Source organism: Panthera uncia, chromosome X (genome assembly GCF_023721935.1).
Source record: "Panthera uncia isolate 11264 chromosome X, Puncia_PCG_1.0, whole genome shotgun sequence".
NCBI lineage: Eukaryota > Metazoa > Chordata > Mammalia > Carnivora > Felidae > Panthera > Panthera uncia.
This window is the reverse complement of record NC_064817.1, coordinates 45,596,537-45,611,698: the sequence shown is the minus strand read 5'-3', so window position 1 is coordinate 45,611,698 and position 15,162 is coordinate 45,596,537. Positions and strand designations below refer to the sequence as shown.

Sequence of the window (15,162 nt, the reverse complement as noted above, 5' to 3'; positions counted from 1 at the left end):
TAGGATATATGCACCCCTACGTTTATTGCCGCATTATTTACAATAGCCACATATGGAAGTCACCCAGTGCCCATTGATAGATGAATGGAGAAAGAAAATATGGTACATATATACAATGGAATATGGTGCAAGCATAAAAGAAAAAAAAGAATGGAATCGTGCCATTTGCTACAATATGGATGGGCCTAGAGGATATTATGCCAAGTAAAAGAAGTCCAACAATGAAAAAGAAATGCCACATAATTTCACTCATATGTGGACTCTTAAATACAAAACAAAATGAATAAACAAAAAGACCCTTAAATACAGAGAACCAGCTGGTGGTTGCCTGAGGAGATGTGGGTGTGATGATAGGCAAAATAGGTAAAGAGTATTAAGAGGTACAAATTTCCAGTTATAAAATAAATAAGTCATGAAGATGAAAAATACAGCATAGGGAATATAGTCAAGAATATTTTAATAATATTGTATGGTACAAATGGTGACTATATCTATCATATTGAGCACTGGGTAATGTATAGGATTGTTGAACCACTGTATTCTACACCTGAAACTAATATAAACTATGTCATCTATACTTTAATAATAAATTAAAATAAATAAATAATTTATGGTAATTTTCAGATTCTGGAATATATAACAGAAAGAATTTATGCAGAAATATCTACATAGTGTATTGGTGTATGGTCAAATGGCAAAAAAGAAAACTGCAGATCAATATGTAGAGTATGATCCCATTTATGTAAATATAATGTTGTAATATTTAAAAATAATATGTAAATATAATGCTAATGATGATAATCTGCTCCACAGATGAAATTGCTTGATTATGACATAGTCTAGCTGCCCTAGAATTGAGAAGGAAAGGGGAACAGAGTGAGAAGAGGAGAATAAAAATTAAAAAGGGAAAAGGAAAAGGTAATAGAAAGGAGAAGATAGAGAAATTCACATTTTTAACTGTATATAATGAAAGGGAGCATAGTTCTTAAAGAATGTGAGTTCCAAAGAGTGTGAGTTCTGGAACAAGACTGCCAGAGTTCATAGTGGGCCTCTGTACTTACTAGCCAGGTAATTATCAAATAGTTACCTCACCTCTCTGATCCTCAGTTTCTTCATCTGTAACATGGGGATAATAGCACCTTATTGGGATGTGCTAAATTAATCCCTGTAAAGCAGTTAATGACGGTTCTGGTACATAGTAATCACTCAATCAACATTAGCTGCTATTTTTTAATTTTTTTTAATTTTTTAAATGTTTTTATTTATTTTTGAGACAGAGAGACAGATATTGAGCAGGGGAGGGGCAGAGAGAGAGGGAGACACAATCTGAAGCAGGCTCCAGGCTCTGAGCTGTCAGCACAGAGCCTGACACGGGGCTCAAACTCACAGACTGTGAGATCATGACCTGAGCTGAAGTCGGAGGCTTAACTGACTGAGCCACCCAGGCGCCCCTAGCTGCTATTTTTTTTTTGAACCAGGCAGTGTGCAAAGTTTTCTGTAGATGATGTTATTAAATTGTTACAACGACCTGGATGTAGTCTATGAAAGCTGAGGCCATTCCCACTTGTGCTTCAGTTGCTTCTGAGTTTTATCGTCCTCCTTTTATAGTTGAGGGAAACCAAGGGTCAGAGAAGTGATTTTGCTCAAGGTGCTATAGCTACATATTGATTATCTGATTCCAAAACCCAGCAGGCTCATTTAACTATTCCAGAGGAGGAAGAGAAAGAAAATAGGAGAGAGGTAGTGCTAAGTGATGGGGTTGGGTGATAGGGGACTACACTGGGTTTTATCTCTAGCAAAAGCGTGAGATACCTTTGGGGCCAATGAATAGCCTGGCCAGCAGGAGAGAAGGGTGGAGCTGAGCCAAGGGGGAAGGGATAAATGCCAGGTCCTGACTCACAGCACCCACCCGTCGTTCGTTCGTCCTCAGTGCAGGGCAACAGGTAAGAGTTGCTTTCAGCCTGGGTGCACTCTTTCTGGTCTTCTGCCCACCTCAAGGCTGCATACGCTGACTCTCTGGCCTCACTAGATCTAACTTTGTTCCTTAAAATCTGTCATTTTCTCTCTCACTTTTCTCTCTTTTTTTTTCTCTTTCTTTTCTTTTTCCCCTTCTCTTCTTTCTCTTTTTTTCTCTTTATATATTTTTTGGCTTTCTTTGGTCTTTTCCTCCCTTGTTTCCCCTCCTTTGTTGGTTTTTAAGATCATTCACTTCACTTCAATTCTGACACTCTAGCTTTCTCTTAATTTTCCTTTGTCTGATTTCTGTCTGTATATTCTTCTCTCAATCTTTTTTTTCTCTTTTTTATACTCTGTATCTCTCAGTCTCTGTCTGTATCTATATTCCTTTTCTTCTCTGTTTCCCAGAAAAAGGTCTTGATATTTCTTCCAATTCTCCATTTCTCCTTCACTTTGACTCTTTCTCTCTTCTCAGTGATGGCAGAGCTCAACAGATCAGTGCCTAGATGGCCAGAGGTAGGGAGAGAAAATTGAGGGAATGTGGGGATGATGGGAAGGATGAATTGGGTAAAGAGAGATTTGAAGGAACTGAGAATTGAATAATTAGCATAAAGGGAAGAAGGTAGAAGAGGAATGTTGTGTCACTATAAGGGCCCTATGCTGAAAGTCAATAGATTTGTATTCTCACCCCAATTCACTGTGAGACCCTAGACAAGTCATGCACTCTCTGAAAAGAGGGCTTGTCTTATGACTTCCACAACCTCTTCTGATTTTGATTTTGTGGTCTTCTAAATTTTCGTTTCTAAAAATTTCTGGTTCTATGATTCCAAGTATCTAAAATTCTCTATGATTCTTCCATGATGGTGGGAGGATACTAGGAGGGGAAGTAAGGCCTGATGCTTCCAATTCATGAAGAAAAGTGATCACATCTCCTCCAAACTTAATTGATTCTTGCAAAGCAGGCCACAAAGGGGAAATAGCAAGTAATGTGGCAACGAGTGGTTTCTGACTGTCTTCTGGGATAGAGTTGTGGTTGGCCCTTCTGATCTCTGGGACTAAAGATTGGTTGCTGACATGAAAGGGGATTTTAAGGTGCAGGGAACACCTTCAGGTAATAATATGTCACGTGGCCTGAAGTTTTACCATTATAACTTTTGTTAAAAGCACTGTTTTAAGAAGATCCTTGGCAAGGATTATCACACAATGTGTGCATAGTTAAATGAAATGAATGAATGAATGTTCACCGGTGCCTGAAATTCCACTACAATTAGAAATCTGTTCCTTGGGGCGCCTGGGTGGCGCAGTCGGTTAAGCGTCCGACTTCAGCCAGGTCACGATCTCGCGGTCCGTGAGTTCGAGCCCCGCGTCAGGCTCTGGGCTGATGGCTCGGAGCCTGGAGCCTGTTTCCGATTCTGTGTCTCCCTCTCTCTCTGCCCCTCCCCCATTCATGCTCTGTCTCTCTCTGTCCCAAAAAAAAAAAAAAAAAAAAAAAAACTCTTTAAAGAAATCTGTTCCTTTCGTAAAGGCATTTGTCAAAGTCCAAAATCATATGTCCCAGAAAGGGGCCTGCTAGTGCAGCAGAGGGGATTGATATCTAGAGTCAGGCTTTCAGTAAAGAAAATATGTAGTAATATTTGAATCATAGATCCATAATGGTTAAGGTATCAGTCTCTGGAGCCAGATGACCTAGGTTTGAATCGTGCCTCTCCTACTAACTAGCTTGGTCACCTGGACAGGTTACTTAATATTTGGGGGCCTCAGTTTCCTCAGGTTTGAAATAAAATTGATATTAGTGTCTACCTCACAGTGTTGTTGTTAGAATTAAATAAGTCAGTGCATGTGAAGCATTTACAACAGTGTTTCACTATTAGGACCAGATGAAATCTATGAAGTTATCTAGTCCAATGTCTATGGAGAAATTGAGGCCCAGAGAAGAAAAGTACAGAGCCCAAGTTCACACAGTATGTTGTAATAGGATAAGGACAAAAATCAGAATTGAGACAAGAATCAATTTTTATGAACTAGTCTAGTGTATTCATGATGTGACTTTACTTGGATGTACCTTCACTTTCTCTACATAGAAAGTATAAAAAATAAAAATAATAGCTAACATATTTTTCAGTATTTAAAATAGACACTCTTTTATATACTTTGTACAGATTATTTTGCCAAAACTTCACAACATCCCTGTGAAGTAAATTGTCTTTGTTATTATCTACATTTTACAGATATAAGATATAGAGAAGAGACATAACTTTTCTAAGGTCTCAGAGCTAGTGAGCGGTACAGCCAGGATTCAAAAATGTCTGGCTCCCAAAGCTGTGCTCTTAATACCCTAAATTGCCTAAAATACTTTCTTGATTTAATTTTACACACTGCAGTCCCATGATAGATAGTGAGATGGAATGGAAACAGAGCTGAAGGTAACTAGACTATACGATTATGGGTCATAAAGATGGGCAGGCAGAGTGAGGCTGGACAAACTTGACGAAAGGAGTATCGGAACAGAGAAATTTGAATTGAAGCTTGAAAGAACTTGATAATTCAACAAATTCAAAGAAGTAGTCTGTATTTTCCCAGGTCACTCAGAATACCATTTTCAAAAGTCCCTTAGAGATGATGAGTGTATTGAATTTCTTTCATTTTTATTTTTTTAATATGAAATTTATAGTCAAATTGGTTTCCATACAACACCCAGTGCTCATCCCAACAGGTGCCCTCCTCAATGCCCATCACCCACTTTTCCCTCCCTCCCACCCCCCATCAACCCTCAGTTTATTCTGTTTTTAATAGTTTCTTATGGTTTGGCTCCCTCCCTCTCTAACTTTTTTTTTCCTCCCCTCCCCCATGGTCCTCTGTTAAGTTTCTCAGGATACACATAAGAGTGAAAATATATGGTATCTGTCTTTCTCTGTACGACTTATTTCACTTAGCATAACACTCTCCAGTTCCATCCATGTTGCTACAAAAGGCCATATTTCATTCTTTCTCATTGCCAAGTAGTATTCCATTGTATATATAAACCACATCTTCTTTATCTATTCATCACTTCTCTAAAGACATCCAGATGGCCAACAGGCACATGAAAAGATGCTCAACATCACTCCTCATCAGGGAAATGCAAGTCAAAACCATACTGAGATACCACCTCATGCCAGTCAGAGTGGCTAAAATGAACAAATCAGGAGACTATATATGTTGGAGAGGATGTGGAGAAAGGGGAACCCTCTTGCACTGTTGGTGGGAATGTAAACTGGTGCAGCCACTCTGGAAAACAGTGTGGAGGTTCCTCATAAAATTAAAAATAGATCTACCACATGACTCAGCAATAGCACTGCTAGGAATTTACCCAAGGGATACAGGAGTGCTGATGCATAGGGGCACTTGTTTATACCCCAACGTTTATAGCAGCACTTTCAACAATGGCCAAAGTATGGAAAGACCCTGAATGTCCATCAACTGATGAATGGATAAAGAAATTGTGGTTTATATATACAATGGAATACTATTTGACAATGAAAAAGAATGAAATATGGCCCTTTGTAGCAATGTGGATGGAACTGGAGAGTGTTATGCTAAGTGAAATAAGTCATACAGAGAAAGACAGATACCATATGTTTTCTTTCATTTTTATACATGGGGTGGGAGTAGACCATAATCCACCATCATTCCAAGGTAGGACAGGACCCTTCTTCCAATCTTGGGGGATTTTCTTCCCATTACATACCCCAATGTTGTTGTCATTATTGTTGTCAGTGTCGATGTTGGGAAAAGGAGTTTTCAAGAGCCTGGAACCTGGCCATTTTCTTTGCCTGCCTTTCCCTGGACCATCCACCCATCCTTACCAAATTTAGCCAGAGCTAGCCCCATCCAGATGGTCAGAAATGATTCTAAAAAGGAGTTCCCCTCCTCTCCCACACCCTGGTCTCAACTTAGGGAGTGGTTAGACCCCAATGGTGATAAATACTGGTTGCTTTATCTGTGGTCTGCAGACTCAGTCCTAAGTGCTTTGGCCTTTGCAGGCAGGCAGGGGAAAGGGGGACTCATATCTCTACATATGAGGTAGGCATTAGATCCAATTCATTACCTACCCCATGAACTAGCCATAAATGCCTTACATTTGACAGCTGATGAAAGCTATGAACCAGAGAGGGGAAGTGGCTTTCCAAGAACATCCAACAGGGAGTTGGGAAGCTGAAATTGAAGTAGGGAAAGCTAACATTTATTGAAAACTTACTGTGTGCCAGGCATTGTTCTAAAGGCTTAACATGAGTTTCATTTAGTTTTTTCAATACCTTGGCCTTTCCCAATTTCAGGGCCCATACTCCTTGCCCCATATACTGACCTATGTTCCCATGACAGCCTGTGAATATTGTAGAGAGAATATTCTTGGATAAACAAGGGGAAGAGATTGCTTTGTGAATTAGGGGGGAAGGATGATACTCTGTAAGATATGAAGGAGGTTGCGGTATGAGGACAGGGCCATGAGTTCCTCCTGTTCATTTTTGCCTTCCAATATAAAGTCCTGTATACTGGAGGTGCTGCTACATTCTACTCAGTATCTCTTCTGGTGGTGCCAGGGCCTTAGTCTTTCCACATTCCCCCATATCTCTCCTATTGTCCTGTCCCATATTTTGTCTCACCGGCTGACATTGGACCTCCAGTTTGCCCTTTTCCTTTTAATCTATTTCTCCTTTCATGTTCATTGTCTTTCTCTTTTGTATCTCTTACCCCTCCCTCATCTTAATCCTAAACCCACCTTAACCACCTCTCCATCTGTATTCTTTGATCTAGTCTCTACTCCTTTCTCTCTTGCTCAGTCTCTCTCTCATCTCCCTCAGTGAGGTTGATTTCATCTTCCCGTAACTCTTCTGTGTTTCTCTCCCTCACCCCGACTCTCTCTGGAAGCATTTCTCCTTTATCTTTGAACCCTGCTGACTCTCTGCTCCTACTGTATTCTCTCCTCTCCTGCTCTCAGTTTTTTTAGTCTTTGTAGTTTCTGTAGTTACTTCCATCTCTCCTCATGTCCATTTTATATCCCTCTGTCTGTCTCTGCCTATACCTCTGCTGTCACTCAATCTCTCTCTCTCTCTCTCTCTCTCTCTCTCTCTCATCTAAGTCTCTTTCCTTATCCTTTTGTATTTCCCATCATCCTTTTTTCTGTTTTTTTTTTTTTCTGGATAAGTCCTCCTCTCCCTGTTCATATAACTACCCTATCCCTTTTCCCTATGTTGTTGATCTCTTTCTTCCCCACAATTTCTGTCTTCTTTTTTTTAAATTTTTAAATGTTTATTTATTTATTTTTGAGGGACAGAGACAGACATGGAACGATTGGGGGAGGGGCCGAGAGAGAGGGAGACACAGAATCCAAAGCAGGCTCCAGGTTCCAAGCCATCAGTGCAGAGCTCAATGTGGGGCTCGAACTCACAAGCTGTGAGATCATGACCCAAGCCGAAGTCGGACGCTCAACCCACTGAGCCACCCAGGTGCCCCACAATTTCTGTCTTCTAACTTCACCACTATCACTGTACCTTTGTTCTCTCTTACTTTCCTCTTTTTATCTTTCCCAATTTCTCTTTTCTTCTGACTCTTCTTTCACCTGCTCTTTTCTTTATTCCTCTTGAGTCCCTGTTCATTCATTAACTTACTCTTAAATTCAGCAAATAGTTATTGAATGCCTACTATAAGTATTTGGTTTCTTTTTTCTGATCTTCGTTCTGTCCCTTCTCTTCTCTGTCATGGCCTCTGCCTCTTACATTAGCCCATAGACTTGTTTCCCAGACCCTTTGGGTCTTGTGTTCATCTCCTTCTCTAACTGTCCTTTTCTAAAATCCAGTTGCAAGCTCAAAGCAAGAAAAATACCAGTCTGGTGGCACATGGCCTGTAGAGCCTAAAGCCCGCCTTTTTGTCCTATTTCCCTGAATCTACTTAAGCTGGTACCTGTGGTCTCAAACTCCTTTTCCCTTGGTGGCTGGGCCTGCTCAGGAAACACTCTAAGCCAAGCACCAGGAGCCCTGGCCAATGGCATCTGTCTGCATTAGCAGGCTGAATATTAACTTGGCTGAGGCTCATATTCTTAGAAAGATTTTTAGCCTTAAGTGTTATCAAAGAGTTGGTAAGTTGTCAGCTCTCATCCTGCCACACACAATCACACTTTAGTACTCCTCACCATCACAGAAGGGGTCAGTGGCAGTCTGAATCAGAATTCAGGCTTCCTGACCTTCAGCTGGAACTTTCCTTTATCACTTTGTCTAATGGTCATTGTCTTATTTATTCCTCCCTGATGCTCTATTGGAACATTTTTACATTGGGAAAAGTTCTTGCCATGGAAGGATGATAAGTACATCTCTTGGGAGGGCAGCATGCACTGGGTGGGAAGGATCAAACACAGGAATGACCCTTGGCTTTTGGCCAGGCCTTCATGATGGACTCTCATCTCTTGCACATCTTCTGCAGGACTTTGGGCTCAGTATGGTAGCAGCAGTCATGTTGCTACAGTGCTGTCCAGTGTTTTCCCGGGGCCACATAGGCCTCCTGGGCAAGATGATAAAGACTCACCAGTTCCTGTTTGGTATTGGACGCTGTCCTATCCTGACCACCCAAGGACCAACTAGTTCTCAAAACCACCTTAAGGCAACCAAGGCTGGAGGAGGTAAGAAGTTTATGGCAAATTGGAGAGAATGTTTGAGTCCTGGAGACAAAGTGTGAAGTCATACTGGCCATCATTACCTAACAAATGGGAAAGTTCATGTGAAAAGTGTCAAGGCAAATAAGTTAATCCCAAAATTCACCTAGGGTCTGACTTCTGCCAATATTTCTCACAAGAGTCTCACTCTCATCCTCTCACACTCTATATAATCCAGTCTTGCTGAAACTACTTAAAATTACCTGGATCAATTCTATTGTCTCAAGCTTCTGAGTCTTTACTCCTATCAAATGACCCTCACCCATGCCCTGTATTACAGCATCTCATACTTCTCATGTGACACTTTACTTGAGCATCATCTATCTCCTCTGTGAGCCTTGTTTATACCTCCAGCCTGTCCAATTCCAATTCTGGGTCATGTCCACTCCCTCTTTTAGACTTTCATAGCCCATGTCCTCCCTCTCATTCCAGCACTGTTCATAATGTGTCTTTGGTGTATGCCATTTATGCCAGCCTAGAAGCTCCTCTAGCACAGGGACCAAGACTTATCTATTTCTGTAGATATACCATACATATGGTACGTAGATATACCATAGCCTGAGATAGAGCTTTGGGATATAGTAGGTCGCAGTAATCATTGTTAAACGTATGGTTGGAAATGCATTGCTACTTACTCTCTTGCCTTTGCATAGACTCTCCATCTTGGGCCAAGAGCCACTGTCCCTTTATGCTGTCAGAACTCCAGGATGGGAAGAGCAAGATTGTGCAGAAGGCAGCTCCAGAAGTCCAGGAGGATGTAAAGACTTTCAAGACAGGTTGGAGTCAAGTGTCAACTCATCCAGCTTCTACTCCTAATGCTTGAACTCACTTCATCACAGTCCTCAGCTAGGCTAATTCAAGGTCAGCTAGTACACATCCCATGATGGGAAGTCCAGTCTTTTCCAAAGGGACCCTGGTAGGCAATAGCTTAGACAGTGTACTGAAATGTACCCTCCCCAACACACATATGTGCATAGGCTCTTGTAACTTTTAGCTATTAGTCTAAAATGAGCCCTCTAGAGTTCTTCCTCCTCTATCCCAAGTGGCTAAATGGATCCCAACAGTTTGGGTTCCCACATTTAAGCAATACCACTCTATGATAATCTGGATTTGCATGAAAGAATAAGTGCTAGAAGCAGATACATCTTTCAGAAGGGCATGAAGCCCCAGGTCAACTCAATTGGTGCAGACTTGTCGTAGACTCTGGGTCTAAAGTTCTTTCTTGTCCAGCAAGAAAGTGAGATGCAGGATTAAAATGTGAGAGATGGCTAAGGTCCAGGAGGAGACAAGGGCCCCGATTAAGGGCCCTTGTTCCATTTTTATTAGGATCAGGAGGCTTACAAACATAGTGATGGACATGCACAAAGAGACAATAAATCTGTGAACATTAACTTATGGGCATGAGGGAAAGAGGGGTTTAAAGATATGCAGTGTTAGGGGTTTGGGTCAATATAAAACAAAATCCTGGCACCAGGCAGATGGTTGTTAATGGCAGACAGGAGACGCTGTGTCTGTCTACCTTAGCTAGCCTAGGGGATAAGACAGATAGAGCATGCTACTTCAGGGTTAACAAGGCATCTTTCTTTTGCCAATTAGCTCTCCTCTGGGCAACTTCACCCAGTAGCGGTCTATAGCCCTATTTGCCTATTCACCTAAATTGGTCCTTCCTTCCTGTGAAAGCAGCTTTTTTGGGGGGCGTATCCGCCCTGAATACCTAATCTTATTCACCTCACCTACCTTTGTATTGGGGCTTTTGCCCCGCCCTCTCTATACCTGTTTACCTAATCTTGTTTACCCAAACATGAGTGTGAGCATCCTATGGCTTTATAATTCTTTATGCCTTGTTAACCCATCAGTGCAGGCTCAGGGAATTCCTAAGCTTATTCCCCACACAGACTATTCAAGATAATCACATTTGAAAGATGATCACAGTGTTGATATTTTTCATAGGCCTTTTTGGGATATTAAAGGTAAAAATTTCAAAATTGAATTGTAATGACATTCAGAAAAGAAGAGTATGGTACACTGTCCTGCATATACCTCCCAACTGCAAGATGCAGGGTGGCAGCCCCAGTTACTTAACCCAAGGGAAAATTCTAATGAGGAAAATATAACACCTTATAGAAGGTGTCCCGACACAGGTTTCCACTTAGGGAGATGAGTAGGGGCTCACTTTACAGAATATTTCTTCTCTCTGCAGGCTTCTCTACTTCATAAACTTGAATTTTCATGTTGTATTGAGTTTTAAAAGGACAGCACATGCTTTCTTTTTTCTCCCCTCTCTTCATGGCCAATGAATCCCACACTCTCTGTCAGACCTGCACAGCTCCCTGGCCTCAACCAGCCTGAGAAATCCATTGTCCAGTCTTCCGGAGCCAGAGCTAATTTCAGAAAAGGTCACACACCTGGTTCAAAACAACATGGTTGGTGAGTTTGATGAGGTGGATATAAAGAGAGGTAGGAATGTGGAAGAAGTGCTGAAGAGGCTTCTGAAATGATAGAGGAAATGTCAGTAAGTGCTTTGGAACCAAAGGGAGTCTAGGTTTAAATTTTAATGCTGGCACTTGCTGGATATTTGTGGTTTGGCAAGTAAGTCACTTCCCTTTAGTGAGATTTTAATACCTGCCTCAACAGGTTATCATGAGGAAAAAATAAAATTAGGTTTATGGAAATGTTTCTAGCTGTTTTGAAGGCTCTTTAAATACTAGGTTTACTCCTATTATTTCTTCTCTTTGTTTCCCTCAAAAACTCATCCTTTACTGAGAGCCTTTTCTTTTCCCTTTTCTGTATGTGTTTATAGTGTTTATATTAATTTTTCATAATGCAATTTGGCCTTTTTCTAATATAAAAGGAATATGAATCATTGTATTTTTCTTTTTTTTTAATTTTTTTTAACGTTTCTTTATTTTTGAGGCAGAGGGAGACAGAGCATGAACGGGGGAGGGTCAGAGACAGAGGGAGACACAGAATCTGAAATAGACTCCAGGCTCTGAGCTGTCAGCACAGAGCCTGATGCGGGGCTCGAACTCATGGACCGTGAGATTATGACCTGAGCCGAAGTCGGACATTTAACCGACTGAGCCACCCAGGCACCCCGAATCATTGTATTTTTCAACAGATACAGGAAAATATAAAGAGGGAAATTTAAATCACTCAGAGCTCCACCATTCACGATTACCTTTTTGTTATATTTTCTTCCAGATATCTTCCCATGACTGACCACACACACACACACACACACACACCACACACTTCCTATGCTTCCCTCCATATGCATGTTTTTTTATTAGGAATGGGATTTTATTCTATCAGTTTTGTTATCTTGCTTTGTTTACCTAACAATATGTCATGGGCATCATTTCATGTCCCTAAGCATAGAGCTGCATAATAATTATTAATGGTTGAAATGTCTTCTGTAGCATGGATACACCATCAATTAAGTTAATCAAGCATTTATAATTCAGGTTGTTATATTCAATTTTTATTCAATTTTTCAACTTTCTTCTGGTTTATATTGTATGTTGGTTTTATGTACATATAAATGTACTCAATGATAATATATAGTATTATCTTAGACCCAGTATGGATATACTAGAGGTTATTTAGTTATTCCCCTATTAAGTTGTTTTTAGTTTTTCCTATTACAAACAGTGATGTAACAAGCAACGTTGAATATACTCCTCATGCACATAGGTAAGTTTTTTTTTTTCTCTAGGATAACATTAAGAGGTGAAAATTCTTAGGGTGTAAGGTTGTGTACAATTTCAATATTAATAAATATTGTCAATTAGTGCTCCAAAGGGGTGTACCAGTTATCAAAGAGAGTATCCATATTCTCACACCCTCTCCAGCACTTGATATTATCAAACTTTTAAATCATTATCAATATGGGTAAAAATTTTATTTTGCAGTTTGATTTTCCTTGATTAAGCATCCTCTTCCACATTTATTTAATTTTCTGTTTATATTCTTTGCCCATTTTTCTCCTGGTGTGAAAAGTTTTCATAGTTATTTTTCAGAATTATTAAAAAATAAGTTCTGGGGACACCTGGGTTGCTCATCTGGTTAAATGTGGGATTCTTAATTTCAGCTCAGGTCATGATCCCCCAGTTTGTGGGACTGAGCCCCACATCAGGCTCTGCACTGACAGCTCAGAGTCTGCTTGGAATTCTCTCCCCCTCTCTCCCTCTGCCTCTCCCCCTCTCTCACAATAAATAAATAAATTTTTAAAAAATAATAATTAAAAAATAAGTTATTGATGTCAATCATTTTTCTGTTAAAAATGCTGCAAATATTTCTCTAAGTATGTCAGCATTTGCATTTTAAAAACTCTTGATACATATTTCTAAACATCCCTACAGCAAAGATGTGACCAACTTACATCCCTACCATGAAAGTTGTCATTTGCAACAATCATGATTTCTGTCTCATGTATAGAGTTCTAGAGTTTAACAAATCTTTTGGCATACATTATGTCAATTTATCCTGAAAATAGTATTGCTCCATTTTGTAGTAGTAGCAGTTTAAAAAATAAACTCTAGGTCACTTACTTGTAGGCCACTTACTTGCTGCAAAATCTTGGTCAAGTTACCTAAACTGTCTATGTCTCCATTTTCTCATCTGTAAAATGAATATACTAATAAAACTCTCCAGGGGCACCTGGGTGGCTCAGTCAGTTAAGCATCTGACTGTGGCTCAGGTTAGGATCTCACAGTTCCTGAGTTTGAGTCCCACATTGGACTCTGCTGACAGCTCAGAGCCTGGATCATGCTCCAGATTCTGTGTCTCCCTCTCTCTCTGCTCCTCCCCCACTAGCACTCTGACTCTTTCTCTCAAAAATAAACATTAAAAAAATTTTAAAAAATAACCTGTTGTGAGGAATACATGAAATAATATTTATAACGTCCCTAAGAGAAGGCATTACATGTAATAGGCACTTGTTAAATACTGGTTATAATAATATAATGAAATATTGGCTATTACTATTACTACGACTACTACTACTACTACTACTATCATTGCAATAATATTACTATGTACCAGACATTAGTTTGGGTGTATTACATTCTGTTTGTCATCAAATGCTCACAATTCTGCAAGAAGATATTAGCCCCATTCTACAGATGAGGAAATTAAAACTAAGAGAGGATTTATGACTTGCCCAAGGTCACATAACTAGGAAGTGGCAGAGAAATGACTAGAGACCAGATCTGTCGAAACTCTTTTTACTGAAGCTAGAAGTAGTAATTTCAGTAAGAAGGCTAACCTTAGAAAAAGAGAGGAGGCCATGCCAGGGGAGGCAGCCCAAGTGATGTATGAATAAATTACTGAGTGAATAAGCAAGTGAGTAAGCAAAGGGATAGTTGAATGAAATAGTGGAGAGATACTGTGGCTCAGTAAGTTCATGACTTATCAAATAAATGAATAAATAGAGAACTGGAGAACTCAAAATCAACAGTGCCAATGAAATATGGACTAATCAGGAAGTAATTTAAAATGAATTATTTTCATCTCCATCTCTACTTCTGCAGGGAACGATGTTTTTGGTTATGACCAGTTTTTCAGGCACAAGATCATGGAGAAGAAACAGGACCACACCTACCGTGTGTTCAAGACTGTAAACCGCTGGGCTGATGCATACCCCTTTGCCCAACACTTTTCTGAGGCCTCTGTGGCCTCAAAGGATGTGTCTGTCTGGTGCAGTAATGATTATCTAGGCATGAGCCGACACCCTCGGGTTTTGCAAGCTACACAGTGAGTAGTAAGATCTGGGCCATGAGCTGTGGGAACAAAGGGAATGCAGAGAAGAATCAAAGCCACACATGGGAAAGGCAGAGCTAGCAGTGGAAACCTGGGTTCTACCTACCAACCCTTTTGTTCATGGTCTTCCAGCATATCTAATCCTCAGATATGAACAATGTCAATCAACAAACCATGATTTCCAAAGTCCTAATTGTCCAGTTCTATGAGAAGATGAAAGGCCAAGCAAGTCCCACTTTCCATGAGCTCTTACTCTGGTTACAGAATGAGTATTGCCAGAGATAGTGTGTGACCTCCTCTAGAAGGTCTTCCAAGCTGTTTACATTCAACCTAGCTTCTCCCTCCATCCCTGAATGCCATCAGCCTGAGAAGGAGGACCCAGGTGTCATCATTTTCTCCATCTTGCCCTCAACTTGAACACATAGAACATAGCTCATAAGCATCACTAATTCAACACTGTCCTCAATGAAGAGAAACCTACTCAGTTCCTCAGTGCCTGACAAGGGTTTCTTTCCCTCTCCTTGTCTGCCCTGTTTTCTCCTCGCCAGGGAGACCCTGCAGCGTCATGGAGCTGGAGCTGGTGGTACTCGCAATATCTCAGGTACCAGTAAGTTTCATGTGGAGCTGGAGCAGGAGCTGGCTGAGCTGCACCAAAAAGATGCAGCCCTACTCTTCTCTTCCTGCTTTGTGGCCAATGACTCTACTCTATTCACCCTGGCAAAGATCCTGCCAGGTAAGCCTGGGGCCTGAGTTCTGCTTAT

The 15,162-nt window shown here is 40.5% G+C and overlaps 1 protein-coding gene across 1 annotated transcript in view; it reads left to right on the top strand.

The window, feature by feature from the left end:
• Positions 1-1,870: 1,870 nt before the first annotated feature.
• ALAS2 (5'-aminolevulinate synthase 2) overlaps positions 1,871-15,162 on the top strand; it is a 26,701-nt gene continuing 13,409 nt past the window's right edge. The window contains exons 1-6 of the mRNA XM_049644629.1: positions 1,871-1,943; positions 8,413-8,608; positions 9,295-9,417; positions 10,958-11,068; positions 14,173-14,395; positions 14,950-15,134. Coding sequence (XP_049500586.1) covers positions 8,428-8,608; positions 9,295-9,417; positions 10,958-11,068; positions 14,173-14,395; positions 14,950-15,134 — 823 coding nt within the window. The 5' untranslated portion in view covers positions 1,871-1,943; positions 8,413-8,427. The remainder of the gene's footprint in view (positions 1,944-8,412; positions 8,609-9,294; positions 9,418-10,957; positions 11,069-14,172; positions 14,396-14,949; positions 15,135-15,162) is intronic.